Raw genomic sequence first — 14,507 nt, forward strand, 5'->3', positions numbered from 1 at the left:
TACATAGATTTGAATCCTTGAATATCGCTAAATTCTCAAAAAAGTGCTGCAGTTGCCCTTTACTGGTAATTTTTAATGCAATGAATTACTCTTCCGTTCTAATAACTAAGTAACGTAATCAGATACTTTGGTAGTAATTTAGAAACAAAAGTAATCAGTAACTGTCGACATAACTTTTATGTAGACGGTTATTTTACGAGCAGTAACTGGTATAATGTAATTTAATTGCATTTTGCGGTTTTCAAGCTCGTAAATATTAACGTAATTTAATTACTTTCTAAAAGTAGCCTCACCACCTAATACCTACCACACCTAAACGGTATGTCACGCATGGAAGAAACACCTAGCTCATTAAGGCTGAACTTAGATGAGAAACCTCGCAGGTAGGCTTTATTCCCTGTGTTTCAGCTAAGATGTTTACAATCATCAAAAATAGGCTTTTTGGCTTAGAACAGCGCTTTTTTCGGCATAGAAATTTCAGCGGTGTAGCCCATCAAAGTACATGTAAGACGTGTTAACTAACAGGACGATTATGTAATACTGAATAGTTAGCTTTTTATCTACATACTGTCAGTTTCCTTCTTTATTGAGAGGTGTGTAGCCCGCCGCAATAATATCCGTATCAGTTTTTAGAATTTCGAAGTGGCAGTTACCCTTGGCGCTGTGGCACAAATATTTTTTGCCTACACTGCGCCAAAATAAATGCGCATTCGAAAAGCATGCAGGCAAAGCAACCCCTCCAGAGCACTTAACTCATTGAAATAACAAATAAGCCTCAACATGGCAGGGGCCTATACATGGGCGTCCGGAGGGGGGGGCAAGGGGGGGCGGTTGCACCCCCCTGGAAAATCACTCACTCGAACCGTGAGTGATGGCCGCACACCAGGGGCGGTGGTGCGCTCAGTCAAAAGGGTAAAAGCAGCCCCGCATGGTCACATCTGCGAAATGCCGCGTCCGGGCGTGCGTCGTTCCGCCGTTTTCAAACCACGCCATCGTTAGCACTACTGAAGGGCGACCTGTTCCAGACATACAGCGGCACCGGCGAGCATGTGTTTCGAGCCGCCTTGAGATGGGTGTCTGTTTCTTTGATCTCTAGAGAGATAGCGACACGGAGACAGACAGTGCGCGGGGCATCTTGTTTTCGCCTATGTCGTTACGCCGGTCACCGATGAATTCTTAAGGAGGGAAGGACAAATCAGCCGTGTCCACCCCCGCTTTGTCGGGCTGCTCAGGGGCAAGCGGGCGACGAGTTGGCGCCGCCGCCGCTCGCTGTCTCCTCCGATCCACGTGTAGCGCAGTTCGGTAGAAGCGCCGCTTTCAGAATCTCCGGCAAAGGGGATTAGCTGCTTTTGTTCACGGCGACGCAGTCTCCCGAGGCGCCCCCACACCAGCGTTCTTTGCGTCTTCTGTGAAAACCAGCGCCTTTGGTCAACGCAGCCCGATGGCGCCTGCCTGGCTCGCCTGTCACCTCTGGCTGGGCCTCAAATCACAACAGCGCCCATGTACTGTGCGTGTCAATGCATGGTAAAGAGACCCAGGTGGTCGACATTACCCGGAACTCTGTACTACTCCATCCCTCATAGCCTGAGTCGTTTTGGGGCTCTGAACCCCATAAAAACACAAAAACAAATTTTCCGACCGGAGTGGCGAGTGTCCCTTCCCCTCGGAAGTTGCGCGGCGTTCCTTTCACCCCCAAAGTGCGCATTCGGGGATACTGCGGCAAGTAAGCCCTCGCACGTGTGCGCGCCTCTGTGTTTGTGCTTGGGTGTTTTTAGTGGCCGGTTGTCAGCGAAGCTGAGAACAACCAAGACAGCGGACGAGAAAACGACGAGCGGCGAGCAGTGTGTGTGGGGTTGCTCGACTGTGCGGATGCGCAAGCAAGATGGAGCGAGGTGTATGAAGCTGCGAGCGTGCATTTATCTTGTAAATAAGTTTTCGTTGTATATATAGTCATCTTTTGTTTTCAACGTACGCGTTCAACAGTTTTTCCAATCAATGTGTATGATGAGTGTGCACCGAGAGCGTGTAATGAAGCACAGAAGTGAATTTATCACACGTGTAATTACGCAATTCGCCCAGAAAAATCCGAGGCGCCTACAGTTGCTGTTCAAGGAAGACTGACTGAGTGACTGTAGTTGCGTGTTTGCGAACATATTGTGCTGTGTGCTGGTCATCAATCCGGGTGAGTCGAGAACCCGTATGCAGGAAGACTGAGCACTCTTCTCCACGAAGTGATATAGCATATTTTTGCATTTTTTATTAATTTTAGTTCTTTCTTCGTTGATAAACTCCAATGTACCTCTCCTAGCCGCGCTTTAATTTGCTGTTTGTAATTTTTCTTTCATGTGTGCATTTTGTTTAATTTTTATTTATATATAAATAAATAAATTTACTCCGCAAATAGCGCCTTTTTGCTACGAACATACCCCCCCCCCCCCCCCCCCCCGGGGCACCAACGGGCCCCCCCCCTGCAAAAAATTCTGCGGACGCCCTTGGGCCTATACCACGATAAAAATTCTAGCAACAAAGCAAACTACTAAGAGGAGTACAGTATGGCAAGCAATGTAAGAGTCAGAAACACAACGTTGGTCCAACATTCATGCTGTCGGTTAACTGATAATGGCGCTTATAGAGCATTTCTGCGCCATTATTTTCTGCGATCTGCAACATGATAAAATTTTGCTTTTGTTCTGGAGCCATTTTCATCAAAGTATGCATGTAGCACGTTGATTCAAGTCTTTTAATACAATTTTCAATGTCAGACTAAAATTATAAACCTTTTTTTTTTCCATTGTATACATATGCCTGATAACGCTAATATGAGGCAAGACCTTTACATTTCCACCAAAACTTTCCCACACGGTGAGGTTAGTTGTCGGTACACTTAGATTTCCTTCAAAGAGGCGAAAAGGAGGCTTCAGAAGTTTGCGCTCCACACAAAGAACAGAAAAGAGAACCATTCAGGACAAAATATATGCAGATAGATTGATTGTAGCTGAGAGATGTGTCGAATATGCTAAGTCTAAGCGGAACATACATTAACAGTGTGTGAACCAGCAGACATTTGATAGATTTAGTGAACATTGTGCAGACGTCAAAGTTAGAACACAAGTTGCAGCTGCATAGCATACACAGCGAGCCTTTGACATCTACCTGGCATTGCCTTACTAATACCCGTGCCAAACGGACAGATTTAATGCCATTAAGTGCTTACTGCCTTAAGTTTTAATGGCATTCGTGCGGCGCCACACGCATAAATTTAATGGCATTAGCCTTACTGCCATTCGCGACCTACTGAGTTCGCCACAACTCATTCGCCCGTGCAATCTGTACTCTCGTTCTCATTCCACACGCAGAAAATCATGCAGCTTTGTTAGTAACAACTTCCTAACCAGTAGGAAATGGTTAATTCTTAACTTTCAGTCAGATTAGGCATCAATACCGCATTTTCGATGCGAAGAGCTGGCATTTTAACCAGCCTTATTGACAGGTACTCTCGACTTATGTGCTGACATGCAAGTTTATGGCTACTTTTTTTACTTATAAAGCAGGAACAGCCGCATTTTCTGGAAAAGCGTTTTTACATTACATTTGAACAACATTCCCGATATATTGCGCTCATTAGGAATGTTTATATTCAGATGAAACTTTTGTCTACCTTACAAGCGTTATCGTCATCGTCACTTTCGATAATGGCATTAAATGTGGACGTGTAGCACCAACTGCGAAAATAATGGCATTAACAAACTTAAGGCCTTAAGCATTTACTACCATTTCTTGTGCGCGTGTGGCATGGGTATTACAGTAAGTGAAGGTTACTTTACCTGTTATCTTAAGTTATCTTGGCTCCGGAATTTATCAGTTTCTGCGTAGGCCAGCTGCGCACATAGACCGGCGGCTGAGGTAATTAATGAAGGAGTGTATTGAGCCTTACGATTGTACCTGTTACCTTTCCAGGTACGGCCAGATGACTGCCGGAAGCTACTGCTACATCGGACCGCAGGGCATCGTTCATGGAACGACGGTAAGCGTTTTGCCATAGCGACGACATGCCTCCCTATTTAACTCCGTCACCCATGGCATTGTGCGACTAGTGGTCTGTCGCCACTGTCGCAGAATTTCTGTAAAACACCCCTGTTAATTTATTTTGCAGATTACTGTGATGAACGCCGGACGGAAGTACCTCAACCTTCAAGACTTGCGCGGAAAAGTGAGTGAGATTGTCCACTAGCATTGCTTAACCCAGAACAGTCAAGGGCGACTGCCGTTTCCACCGTTTAACGGTTTAGTTTGCAAAAAGAAAAGGGCTACGGGTTTTTAAACCGCTTCCATTACAGTAACTAATTTGTGCACTTCAGGAAGCAGGGGTACGAAAACACGAAGTAATATCAAAGAAAAAAGGCTGTGACGCAAAGCGTATTGCTTCTAAAAACTTGCATTGAAGTGCGTCACTTCGATGTGGATTGGAATTGCATTGTGGACATCCATTATCGACACCATATTCTTCCTTCTTATAAGCGGATAAGTTTTCTAGATGTCCCTTTGTCGGCGCTGTGTGTACAACCGGGTTCTGACACCTGACCACACAGCCAAGCTCCATGTTGGCGTCGTTTAGTAAAACTGAAGCTAGGCTTGGTGCTCAAATTTTCAGGTCTTTGTGTCATCCGGTCTCGGAGGAATGAGCGGTGCTCAGGCGAAGGCAGCGGTGATCGCCAACAGCATCGGCGTCATCGCAGAGGTACGTGAAACGCAAGGACACCTCACTCATTTCATCCTTCGCTGTTTGGAAACGTCGCTATCAGGCATGCGCTTACGGGGTCGGAGAGGGGCGAGGTAGCGGGAAACGGAAACGTACAGATGGATGCGAATGATGCTGAACTTACTCACTGTAAGGCCTGAACTTGAGTTTTTCAGTCATGTAATCAGCTAGAAACAAAAAAATGGCATTGGTTTATCTCTGGTTAAACCTGGTTATGTTGCGAAAGCAGCGACTGCCTGGCTACACTTAGGATTCGCTTGTGGTTAGGCGTTTTGGCAAAGCTCTATTGTTTATACACGAAGAATACACATAGTTAAGCATTAGTTACAACTTTATTTACACCAATGATTGCGCTTCGATGGTCAGTAACGGCGTCACACACAAAAAAAATACAAAAAACATTAACTCTATACGACAAAGGCAACTATTGCAGCCATTAATTCTGAACTAGCTGATTTCTGCATGTGGTTTCTCCGAGATATTTCAGCACGATCAATCGAAGATAACTGGTCCCTTTTCAGAAACAAAATGCATCAACTTATAGATAAACATGTCCCTACTATCACCATCACCGAAAAACCATCGTCACCATGGTTCAACAAAGAGCTGAAACGCCTCAGAAACAAAAAGAAAAGACTTTTTCGATCCGCAATACGCTTTGACACCGCATCTGCATGGGAAAGATATTATTCTGCAGAAAAAACATACTCATCTTTAACAGGCAAAACTAAACGTACATGTTTCTCGTCTGTTCTACCTTCCATGTTGCACACTAACCACCGCAAGTTCTGGAAAACTATAAACCCATCACATTCGAAGCCTCTAACATTACATGACGACGAAAACAATCTTATCCCGGAACACGAATCTAGCCGCGCTCTTAATAACTTTTTTTCTTCAGTTTTTACTAAAGAACCTGACGGTGACTTACCGGATTTCGCAGCTCTCGGCCACCCAGCTATGCCACAGATTACAATTGATGCTAATGGAATCGTGAAACTTATTGAATCATTGAAACTTACTTCTTCATCTGGTGTTGACGGCATAAATTCTAAAATCCTAAAAAATACTAAAAACACTGTAAGTGTAATATTGTGCCACCTCTTTCAGCAGTCCATATCAACAGGTGTCCTTCCACAAGATTGGAAAGTTGGTAAGATCATTCCAGTCCCCAAAAAGGGCTCACCTGTTTCATGCAAAAATTACCGCCCTATTTCTCTCACAAGCGTCTGTTCGAAACTAATGGAACATATTATTCATTCGCACACAGTCAAATTCCTTGTCTCCGTAAAATTCTTTCATACAAACCAGCATGGCTTTTTGAAAGGACGCTCATGTGACTCCCAATTGGCTCTCTTTATTAATGACCTAAGCTCCAACCTTGATTTAAACGTTCCTACTGACACTCTCTTCCTTGATTTCGAAAAAGCTTTCGATAAAGTACCGCATAAAAGACTGCTACTAAAGTTATCGTGTCTAAATCTTAATTCGTTAGTATTAGAATGGCTTTCTAACTTTTTGACTAACAGAGAGCAATTTGTCTATGCTAACAATCATTCTTCTCCACGTAACCCGGTCATTTCAGGTGTTCCCCAAGGTACAGTCCTAGGACCTTTGCTTTTCCTCATATATATTAACGATCTTCCTTCCAGTATTTCCTCTACCATCCGTTTATTTGCTGACGATTGTGTAATTTACCGCCCAATCACTAACAGTGCTGATGCTGGCATTCTTCAACAAGATCTTAACCGAATCCAAACTTGGTGCGAACGTTGGTTAATGTCTCTCAATATTTCCAAAACATGTTTAATCTCATTTCATCGTAGGCAGATGCATACTCCTTCTAAATACACTCTTTTCGGTTCAGAAGTATCGTCCGTCTCTTCCTGTAAGTACCTGGGTATTACTGTAACGCAAAACCTAACATGGTCATCTCATATCACGAACATCGCTAACGAAGCTAATCATACCCTTGGTTTCATACGGCGCAATCTACGTTTTGCCACCCCATCCATCAAATCATTAGCATACATAACTTTTGTCCGTCCTAAACTAGAATATGCTTCGGCAATATGGGATCCTCACCAGTCTAACCTCTCTTTAACCTTAGAAAAAATACAAAATCGAGCTATCCGTTTCATTTATTCTGACTATTCGTACTACACTAGTGTGTGTGCCTTAAAAACTAAAGCTAACTTACCCAGCCTTGAAACGCGACGAAAAATTTCTCGATTGTGCCTCTTTCATATGTTTTATCATTCATCTTTAGCAGAATCAGTCATATCACCTACTTATCGCCTCTCAAGCCGTATTAACCACCATAAGGCCGTCTACGCCCCCACCGCAAGAACTACCGCTCATTCTCGATCTTTTTTCGTCACGTCATCCCGGGACTGGAATGATCTACCACAGGACGCCGTGCATCACATCAACGCCATCCATTTTAAGAACACCATCAAGACCATTATTGTTTAACTGTCATGCCCATCCCTCATGTAATGCCCCATACCAGGGGCCTTTGAGGTATAAAAAAAAAAAAAAAGAAGCGCGGCGGCGGAATCTGCTGAGGTTGCTAGGCGACGGCTCAAGGTCGTTCGTGGAGTCGCCGTCACGGCGAAAGTGCGGCCACGCTGAAGAGGCGAAACGGTGGGCGTAGTGTTGCTTTCGCAACAAAAACAGAAATTTGACGACCACATTTCCTAACATGATTTGAGAGCGCAAAATGAGTTAGGCAACGCAGATGAAGCACCCATCAGTGCAAGAGGCATCCAGTGGATCAATCTCGACGACATATGTACTGACTAAGAAGAGACTCCGTACGCTGCATACATATATAGATGTCGAAGCCAAGCGCTATTACCGCTTACACCCATCAGTTATCCATTCCTGAGTCATCAGGACAGGGGTCCAATCACCGCTTGAGGGGGACTGTACAGAATTAAGAGTAACGTCATTATTCATACGGCAGTGCACCCGGTCAATACTAGCGATTCTGCTCTTGAGGGACGCTGGACTTTGAACTCCCTTCTGAGTATTTATTGTTAGCCTTTCAATAGATAACAACAACAACAACAACAACTAATTACTTCTTTCTCTTGCTCTTCCCCACCGTACACGACAGGTGTCCCGGGAGGCGACCTACAAGCGCCACAAGCAGGGATGGCTGGATGAAGTCATTGAAAACATTGATGAACTCATCCAGAGGATAAGGTAAACTACCCGTTTAGAACCAAAAAATGCACACGCGAACATACGATGTGATTTTACAAATATGCCTTAGCTGTATTCGTTGCACATTTCACTTTTACATTGATCGCCGTTCCATTGCCTCTTTAAACTGGGCTTCGGCATTGATTTTTCGTTTTGGTGTTGCGCGGAGGCTTTTAAAAGTTGGAGATGGGTGTACAGTCATGAGCAATATAAGAGGGAACAAAATTTTTGCATAAAATATTGCGAATTAACTGGTTATTTCCCCATTCAATTTGAAAATGACCTTTGGACATTATACACCAAGAGGAAAACTAGTTAGAGAAGAGAAAAAAACTCCGCTTGTCACATATAATTAGGGAGTAATCAATAAATGAAGTCCCAAAATCTGTTCCCTCTCGTATTGCTCACGACTGTACACCTAGAGGGTGGAGGCTCATTGGTTGGCGATGCTTTTTACTGCGCTAACAGTGCAGTCCTTTTTGGGCTAAAAGGCCACTATGTGCATGCGTGAGCGCGCGCGCGTTCTGTACGCGATGGAAGCGCGATCATTGTAACAAAACAAAAGCGAAAAGGGAAAGCATACACCATAGTTTTTTCGCCGAAAGAGAACCTAACGCAGTAAAAAAAAGGGACGCGAAATTGACAAAGCTTATGTTAACATACAGCCTTCCGCGAAAGTAATTCAGATATCAACACGGGAAGAGGAAACAGGTAAAACAATCTGCACAAATCTATTTAAAGGGGCCGGTGATCGTGTCGTCGCTATCATCTGTTGATTTTTATGAACACAGTATGTTCGGAAGAGACACTGAACGCGCATGTAATACCAGTGTAAAAGATAGCAAAGCACTTTACCGTGAAGGTGCCTTCTAAAAGACGAGTAAGCAATGCGTAAACCTGTACTCTTTTTCCAGAAAGGCAAAGAAGGCCAAGGAAATCGTGAGCATCGGCTACCTGGGAAATGTAGTCACACTTTGGTAAGTCACCTCTCTGCCCCAAGTGTTTGCGAGTAGGTGTATTCTTCGAACAGTGCTTCCTCACTTGTATATTCTCCGAAAGAGCATGGAACAAGCATGTGTTTCTGCTCACGTAAGGGTATCCACGACAAATTCTTTCTTGTTTGGTGCCGTTCTTTCTCTCTTTCATTATTGCTCTCCCCCCTTTTCTTTATTTCTCTCCTGCTTTCTCTCTTCGTTTCCTCCCTGCTTACCCTACTCCGTTCGTTTTTGTTTTAGTTTCTACTTTTATTCAACTAAACTACGTATTTCTAGCATCACTTCTCTTAAATGACGTTGTGGAGGGCTTCGGGTCGAAATTAATCTATACTTAATAAATACATACCGTATTTTACATTAGTTTACTGGGTTACATATCCACTCTACTTTTGCACACTTACTTTATACTTGGTTTACTTCACCGACTCGACTTCGCTTGCTTGATTGCTTCTTTCCTCGCACAAGCGACACTTTCATATGATCTGATGTCTAGTACAATTCTTTTTCTAACTTCCTTTTTTTTTTCTTCAGGTGCTACAGTGGTAAGTAGAGTGGCTTAACCATTAGCGAGGACGCATGTTTGCAGAAAGAGCGCTTGTCTCTGATAGCTCTCGTGTCAATGATATTTATTTGAGCTTCTTCGTTATACACATAAAATACGAAGCCAACATCAAACTTGCAAATTAACGTAACCTAATATATTACTTCATTGCATTGGAAATTTCTGCACAGGGTATAGCACCAACGTCAATAAATATTGGTTGGTTTGGTTTATTGGGGTTTAACGTCCCAAAGCAACTCCGGCTATGAGGGACGCCGTAGTGAAGGGCTCCGGAAATTTCGACCGCCTGAGGTTCTTTAACGTGCACTGACATGGCACAGCACACGGGGCCTCTAGAATTTCGCCTTCATTGAAATTCAGACGCCGCGGCCGGGATCGAACCCGCGTCTTTCGGGTCAGCAGCCGAGCGCCGTAACCACTGAGCCACCGCGGCGGGGCTCAATAAATATTGTGGTTAAGGAATCGAAAACAGCAAGTGTAACACACTGAACTTGCAAGCTCATGAAGTAAGAAAAAAGAAAACTAGAAAGGCTTTTTAATAACACTTATGTTGGTGCCTGGAATTTCCAGCGAAGCTCGCATTATGACGACCTTCGATTTGTGCATGCACCTGCATTTATGCCGTCTTTTCTTTAAGGTGCAAAACTCGCTCCCGTCTAGCAGGTCCGCTTTTGGATGCCAAACATGCGCTCGGATGCAGAGCGCATAAACAAAGCAAAGTTTCATTTTTTTTTTTCCTTGCAGGGAGCGCTTGGTGGCGGAGATGGAGAAGACAGGGGAGCTCTTGGTCGAGTTGGGCTCGGATCAGACGTCGTGCCACAACCCGTTCAATGGCGGGTACTACCCCGTACAGGTCAGGCATCTAAACGTGCATGGTTATTAATACGACACGATAAAGCACTTGACGACAGGGCCGGCAACTGTGCTCGCCGAAGCACCCGGCGAGGCCGCAAGCCTGTTAGCTAGCCAATCCACCGTCGGTAGCATTGTGTTCATCTCGAAGGATTTAAAAGGCTCACATTTCACGCCCAGGAAGAGGACTATAATGACCAAGGCCTTGTGATAGTGAAAAATTGTCATGCGCTTCTGGCGAGGTCATGATTAGTCTTTTTTCAGGGCGTTGGGCGAGTTTGTAATTCCTCCCGTTCGCGCATAAAGCGAAAGACGCGAAGCCCAGCGCAAAAAGGAGCGCCTGTTGATACACACGCTTCAAACGTTTAGGGCCTTCCGTTCTACTCGCTTTCTCGATTTAGCTTCCGGCTCCGACGCGAGCTTGCGAGCACGTAGGCCAAACAGATGGGCCTCGAAGACGGAGAGCTGGCACGCGGCACACAAATCATCCCTGCGAGCGCTTCATCACAGTGCGCCAACCACGATTTACGCCCCGTACGTGCCTATGCCACAAGAAAAAAGACCTTCCAACACTCGTTCGTTACTCCCCGTTCAACTCACTTCCTTCGCGGTCTATTTTTGCTCCGTTTTCAGCAAACGTTCTATCTTCGTCCCCTCCTCCCACTTCGCTTTTTGGCGTCTCATTTTCCTCGTTTCCTTGCTCGCCGGCCCATTGTTGCGGTTTGGAGCGCGGTCATCTGCCCAAGCCACGCCGTGCCGCTTCTTCGCGCACTCATTAAATGCCGTCGATTCAGAGCAAAACACTGTCCTCCCATCTCTCCTCCCCTCTCCCCTCTCTTCTCTGACTTGCCAATGTCAATTAAGACTGAGTTAACACTATATAGCCGCAGTGGATGTCCTTTTTAACTCTGGCGTCCTAACAGCTATTACCATCACAATATCGCAAAAATGGCGCGTGGGGGCATGTCGCCCAACTTCGTGTCTCTCTATAGATTGCACGCACCAGCTCACCTCCCACTCTTCCTCAGCTTCCCATTCCCCCCCCCCGCCATTAAAGCTAAGGACGCATAGAAAAACGCTCCTGGCGGGTGTATGTGTGAGCGCTCGTGGGGAGCCATCTTACTGTTTCATCGTGACTCACCCAACACATGAACGCAGAGTTAATTGTGACTGAAAATCTCCGTGCAGTGGGGGATCGACTTAATCATTATTTTTTTTTATTTGTCTTACTTTGTTCATGTTCTTTTTTAGCTGAGTTACGACGAGGCCAACGAGAAGATGAAGGACGACCCCCGAAATTTCAAGATGCTGGTCCAGGAAAGGTGAGCGCATACACAGGCCAAGTCTCTGTAATGCGAGGAAAAACACACGAGCACGCACGCACGCACGCACGCACGCACGCACGCACGCATGAACGCACGCACAAAGACGCACATTTACATTCATTTGCATACAGTACGGAGCTGTATGTGTATATATGTGTATATAGTTTATTTATTTACTCCCTAATTCCGTCATATGCCTCAGGACTTATCGGCGGGCGAAGAACCAGTCTTCAAGCAAAACCAGCGATACGAGCGAAAACCTCCCTGTCAAGTATAACCATGCTGCATTCAGGACACTGTCAGTTTTAGGTTTTGACGTTAAGAGACAGAGAGAGGGCAAAGTTGGTCATGGATTAAACACAGGTTAATGACATCTTAGTCGAAATCAAGAGGAAGAAATGGGCTTGGGCAGGACCTGTAATGCGAAGGCAATATAACCGATGGTTTTTAAAGGTAACAGACTGGATTCCAAGGAAAGGAAAGTGTAGCAGGGGGCGGAAGAAAGTTAGCTGGGCGGATGAGATTAAGAAGTTTGCGGCGATGCGGTGACAGCAGCTGGCAGAGGACAGAGTTAATTGGAGAGACATGAGAGAGGCCTTTGTCCTGCAGTGGGCGTAGTGAGGCTGATGATGATGATGATGATGATGATGTTGATGATGAAGCCCTCAAACGCGAAATACGCGCATACTGGTTTGAAACACGCTCGTGTGCCTATAGATTGCATTTAGAAATCTCGGGGAGAGAGGAGAGGAGGTAAGAGCAGTCTCCTTCCGACTGCCCCTTCCCCTGCGGGCCCCCGATTTCAGCGTAATTTGGCACACAGCTGCATTTCCGTTATGGAACGGGGGGCTCCACTGCGTTAAGACGCCGCAGTTTTAGTGCAGTGTTTGACGTCCAAAGCACGAATCGACGCTTACTAATTACAAAACTCATGCGTGCAGCCTCCGAAGGCAAGTGGCGGCCATCAACAAACTGGCAAAGAAAGGAATGTTCTTCTGGGACTACGGCAACGCCTTCCTCCTCGAAGCCTCCAGGGCAGGTGAGGCCCATCAAGCGAATAATCAGCCGATCAATCTATGTACACCCCAACCCGGACAGAACTCTGCACGCGCTTCTGAAACCCCGGTCGTACCTGAACTTCACGGCAATTAACAGCCGTCGACAGAGTGACACCACGGAAAAATGGGGTTATTCACAGAGAACGTAATGCACGCAGAGTAAAATTTCGCGCACATGACTTTTAGTTGTATGCATCAATGGACTGTAGTGAAGCCAGCTCCGTTCGATTTACATGAAACCGTGGCCCAATCAGCACAGGTAATCGGCCCAATATTGGTAACATATTGGCAGAGACCGGCCGTACAAAGGACCGGGGTGAAACCATCCATTCACAATATTGGGCAGATTGCCTGTGCTACTTGAGCATATGAGCGGCGAGACGCCATGCCATAGACGTGCATCAAATATTCCAGCAACTCAGCACTATACTATGTTTCGTACTTAGCGTACAACGCTGATTAAGACAGCTAGCACTCCTATTCACGCTGGCTATGCGCTCGCAAGCACAAAGTAGTTCGCCACCAGTGGAAAATAAAACCAATGACGTCAGTAGCGGGGGTACGCGGCTTGCGGACCACACTAAGTGCAGCGCTAAGGAGGGTACATGCACAGCGCGGGGAGGGACCAGGTTGCGACGCTGTGCGTGTCACACCGGCATTTTGCGTTTAAAACGTTGAAACTGGCTATGAAGACGCGTTTGTATATCGCTTTGTATTTCCTAGTAAGTATATTGCGACTGGGTACGATATAACGCGTCAGTTAATGACCAGAAACTTCTCTACCGGCGTTGAAGGTTTTCTGCATGAAGTTATGCTTCACCATAGTACTTCCCGACAATTTCTCACCGGCCGAGACCGCTATTTTCTGTCAAAAGCCGTCGGCGATAATCAATCTCATGTTCCGACGGCACAAACTGACCACAACCTATTGTCCAGAGACTAGTGGCCTTATTGAATGCCTTAACTTAACACTTACCTTTTGCACTCTTTACGTTTCAGCCGACCACAGTGGGTCCGCGATCTGCCTTATGTTACTCTCGCCTACTTTCCTTTTCGTCATTTTATCTGTTGTTCGGTACGCACCTTGCCTTACCTTTCCCTTCGGATCTCGGCCCATTGTGACCGCGCGCTGCTGCCTCATCTACAAAATAAGCCCGAAATGCCAGCGCAGAAGCCAAACTGGCGCGAAACTGCCCGCGCCCATCTCTCCATGTCACATAACCATTAGAACTCCGTTCACATGCGCTCGTAGAGGCTCTATCAAACACTCTTCTCCCTAAGCTTACACAGTCCTTAACGCGTGCTTCGTCAGCTAAACGACGTGACCGCTCGAGTATCTGACACGACCGCACCGCTCGATTCTCTGACTCCGTACTCCCATACCACGACTGATGTTGTTCGTATTGTGCGCTCCAAGCCATACCACGCAGTTCATCCGTATCTAGCTTATAACAGGAAAAGCTAGAAAAGGCGAAAAAACAAAACACAGTTATCGCCCTCCGCGGCCGATTTCGCAAGTAAACTATGGTGCGTCGGCGCAGATTTAGGTTGCGGATCCCGGAAGCCACGCTACACCGCCATTCACTTCAAACGATGACAACCCGTACTTTTCGCTAAGCACGCCACGAGTTTGAAACTACTGGTGGGAAGATATTTAAATTCCATTTCCTCGCCGATAAATGCGTCTTTTGCTGCCGCATATACGTCAACGTATATCCCAGAAGAACCAACGAATCAATTTTTACT

General features: G+C 45.8%; 1 protein-coding gene across 1 annotated transcript in view; it reads left to right on the top strand.

Annotated features, from left to right (window-relative positions):
- The window catches only part of LOC149358763 (urocanate hydratase-like), a 33,842-nt gene that overhangs the window by 5,608 nt on the left and 13,727 nt on the right, over nucleotides 1-14,507 (top strand). Inside the window, exons 5-12 of the mRNA XM_089570948.1 lie at nucleotides 3,958-4,024; nucleotides 4,154-4,210; nucleotides 4,652-4,738; nucleotides 7,881-7,969; nucleotides 8,884-8,946; nucleotides 10,271-10,379; nucleotides 11,630-11,700; nucleotides 12,645-12,742. Coding sequence (XP_089427074.1) covers nucleotides 3,958-4,024; nucleotides 4,154-4,210; nucleotides 4,652-4,738; nucleotides 7,881-7,969; nucleotides 8,884-8,946; nucleotides 10,271-10,379; nucleotides 11,630-11,700; nucleotides 12,645-12,742 — 641 coding nt within the window. The remainder of the gene's footprint in view (nucleotides 1-3,957; nucleotides 4,025-4,153; nucleotides 4,211-4,651; nucleotides 4,739-7,880; nucleotides 7,970-8,883; nucleotides 8,947-10,270; nucleotides 10,380-11,629; nucleotides 11,701-12,644; nucleotides 12,743-14,507) is intronic.

The sequence above is a fragment of the Amblyomma mixtum genome, chromosome 2 (assembly GCF_055824585.1).
Source record: "Amblyomma mixtum isolate Tamu chromosome 2, ASM5582458v1, whole genome shotgun sequence".
In the NCBI taxonomy this organism is placed as follows: Eukaryota; Metazoa; Arthropoda; class Arachnida; order Ixodida; family Ixodidae; genus Amblyomma; species Amblyomma mixtum.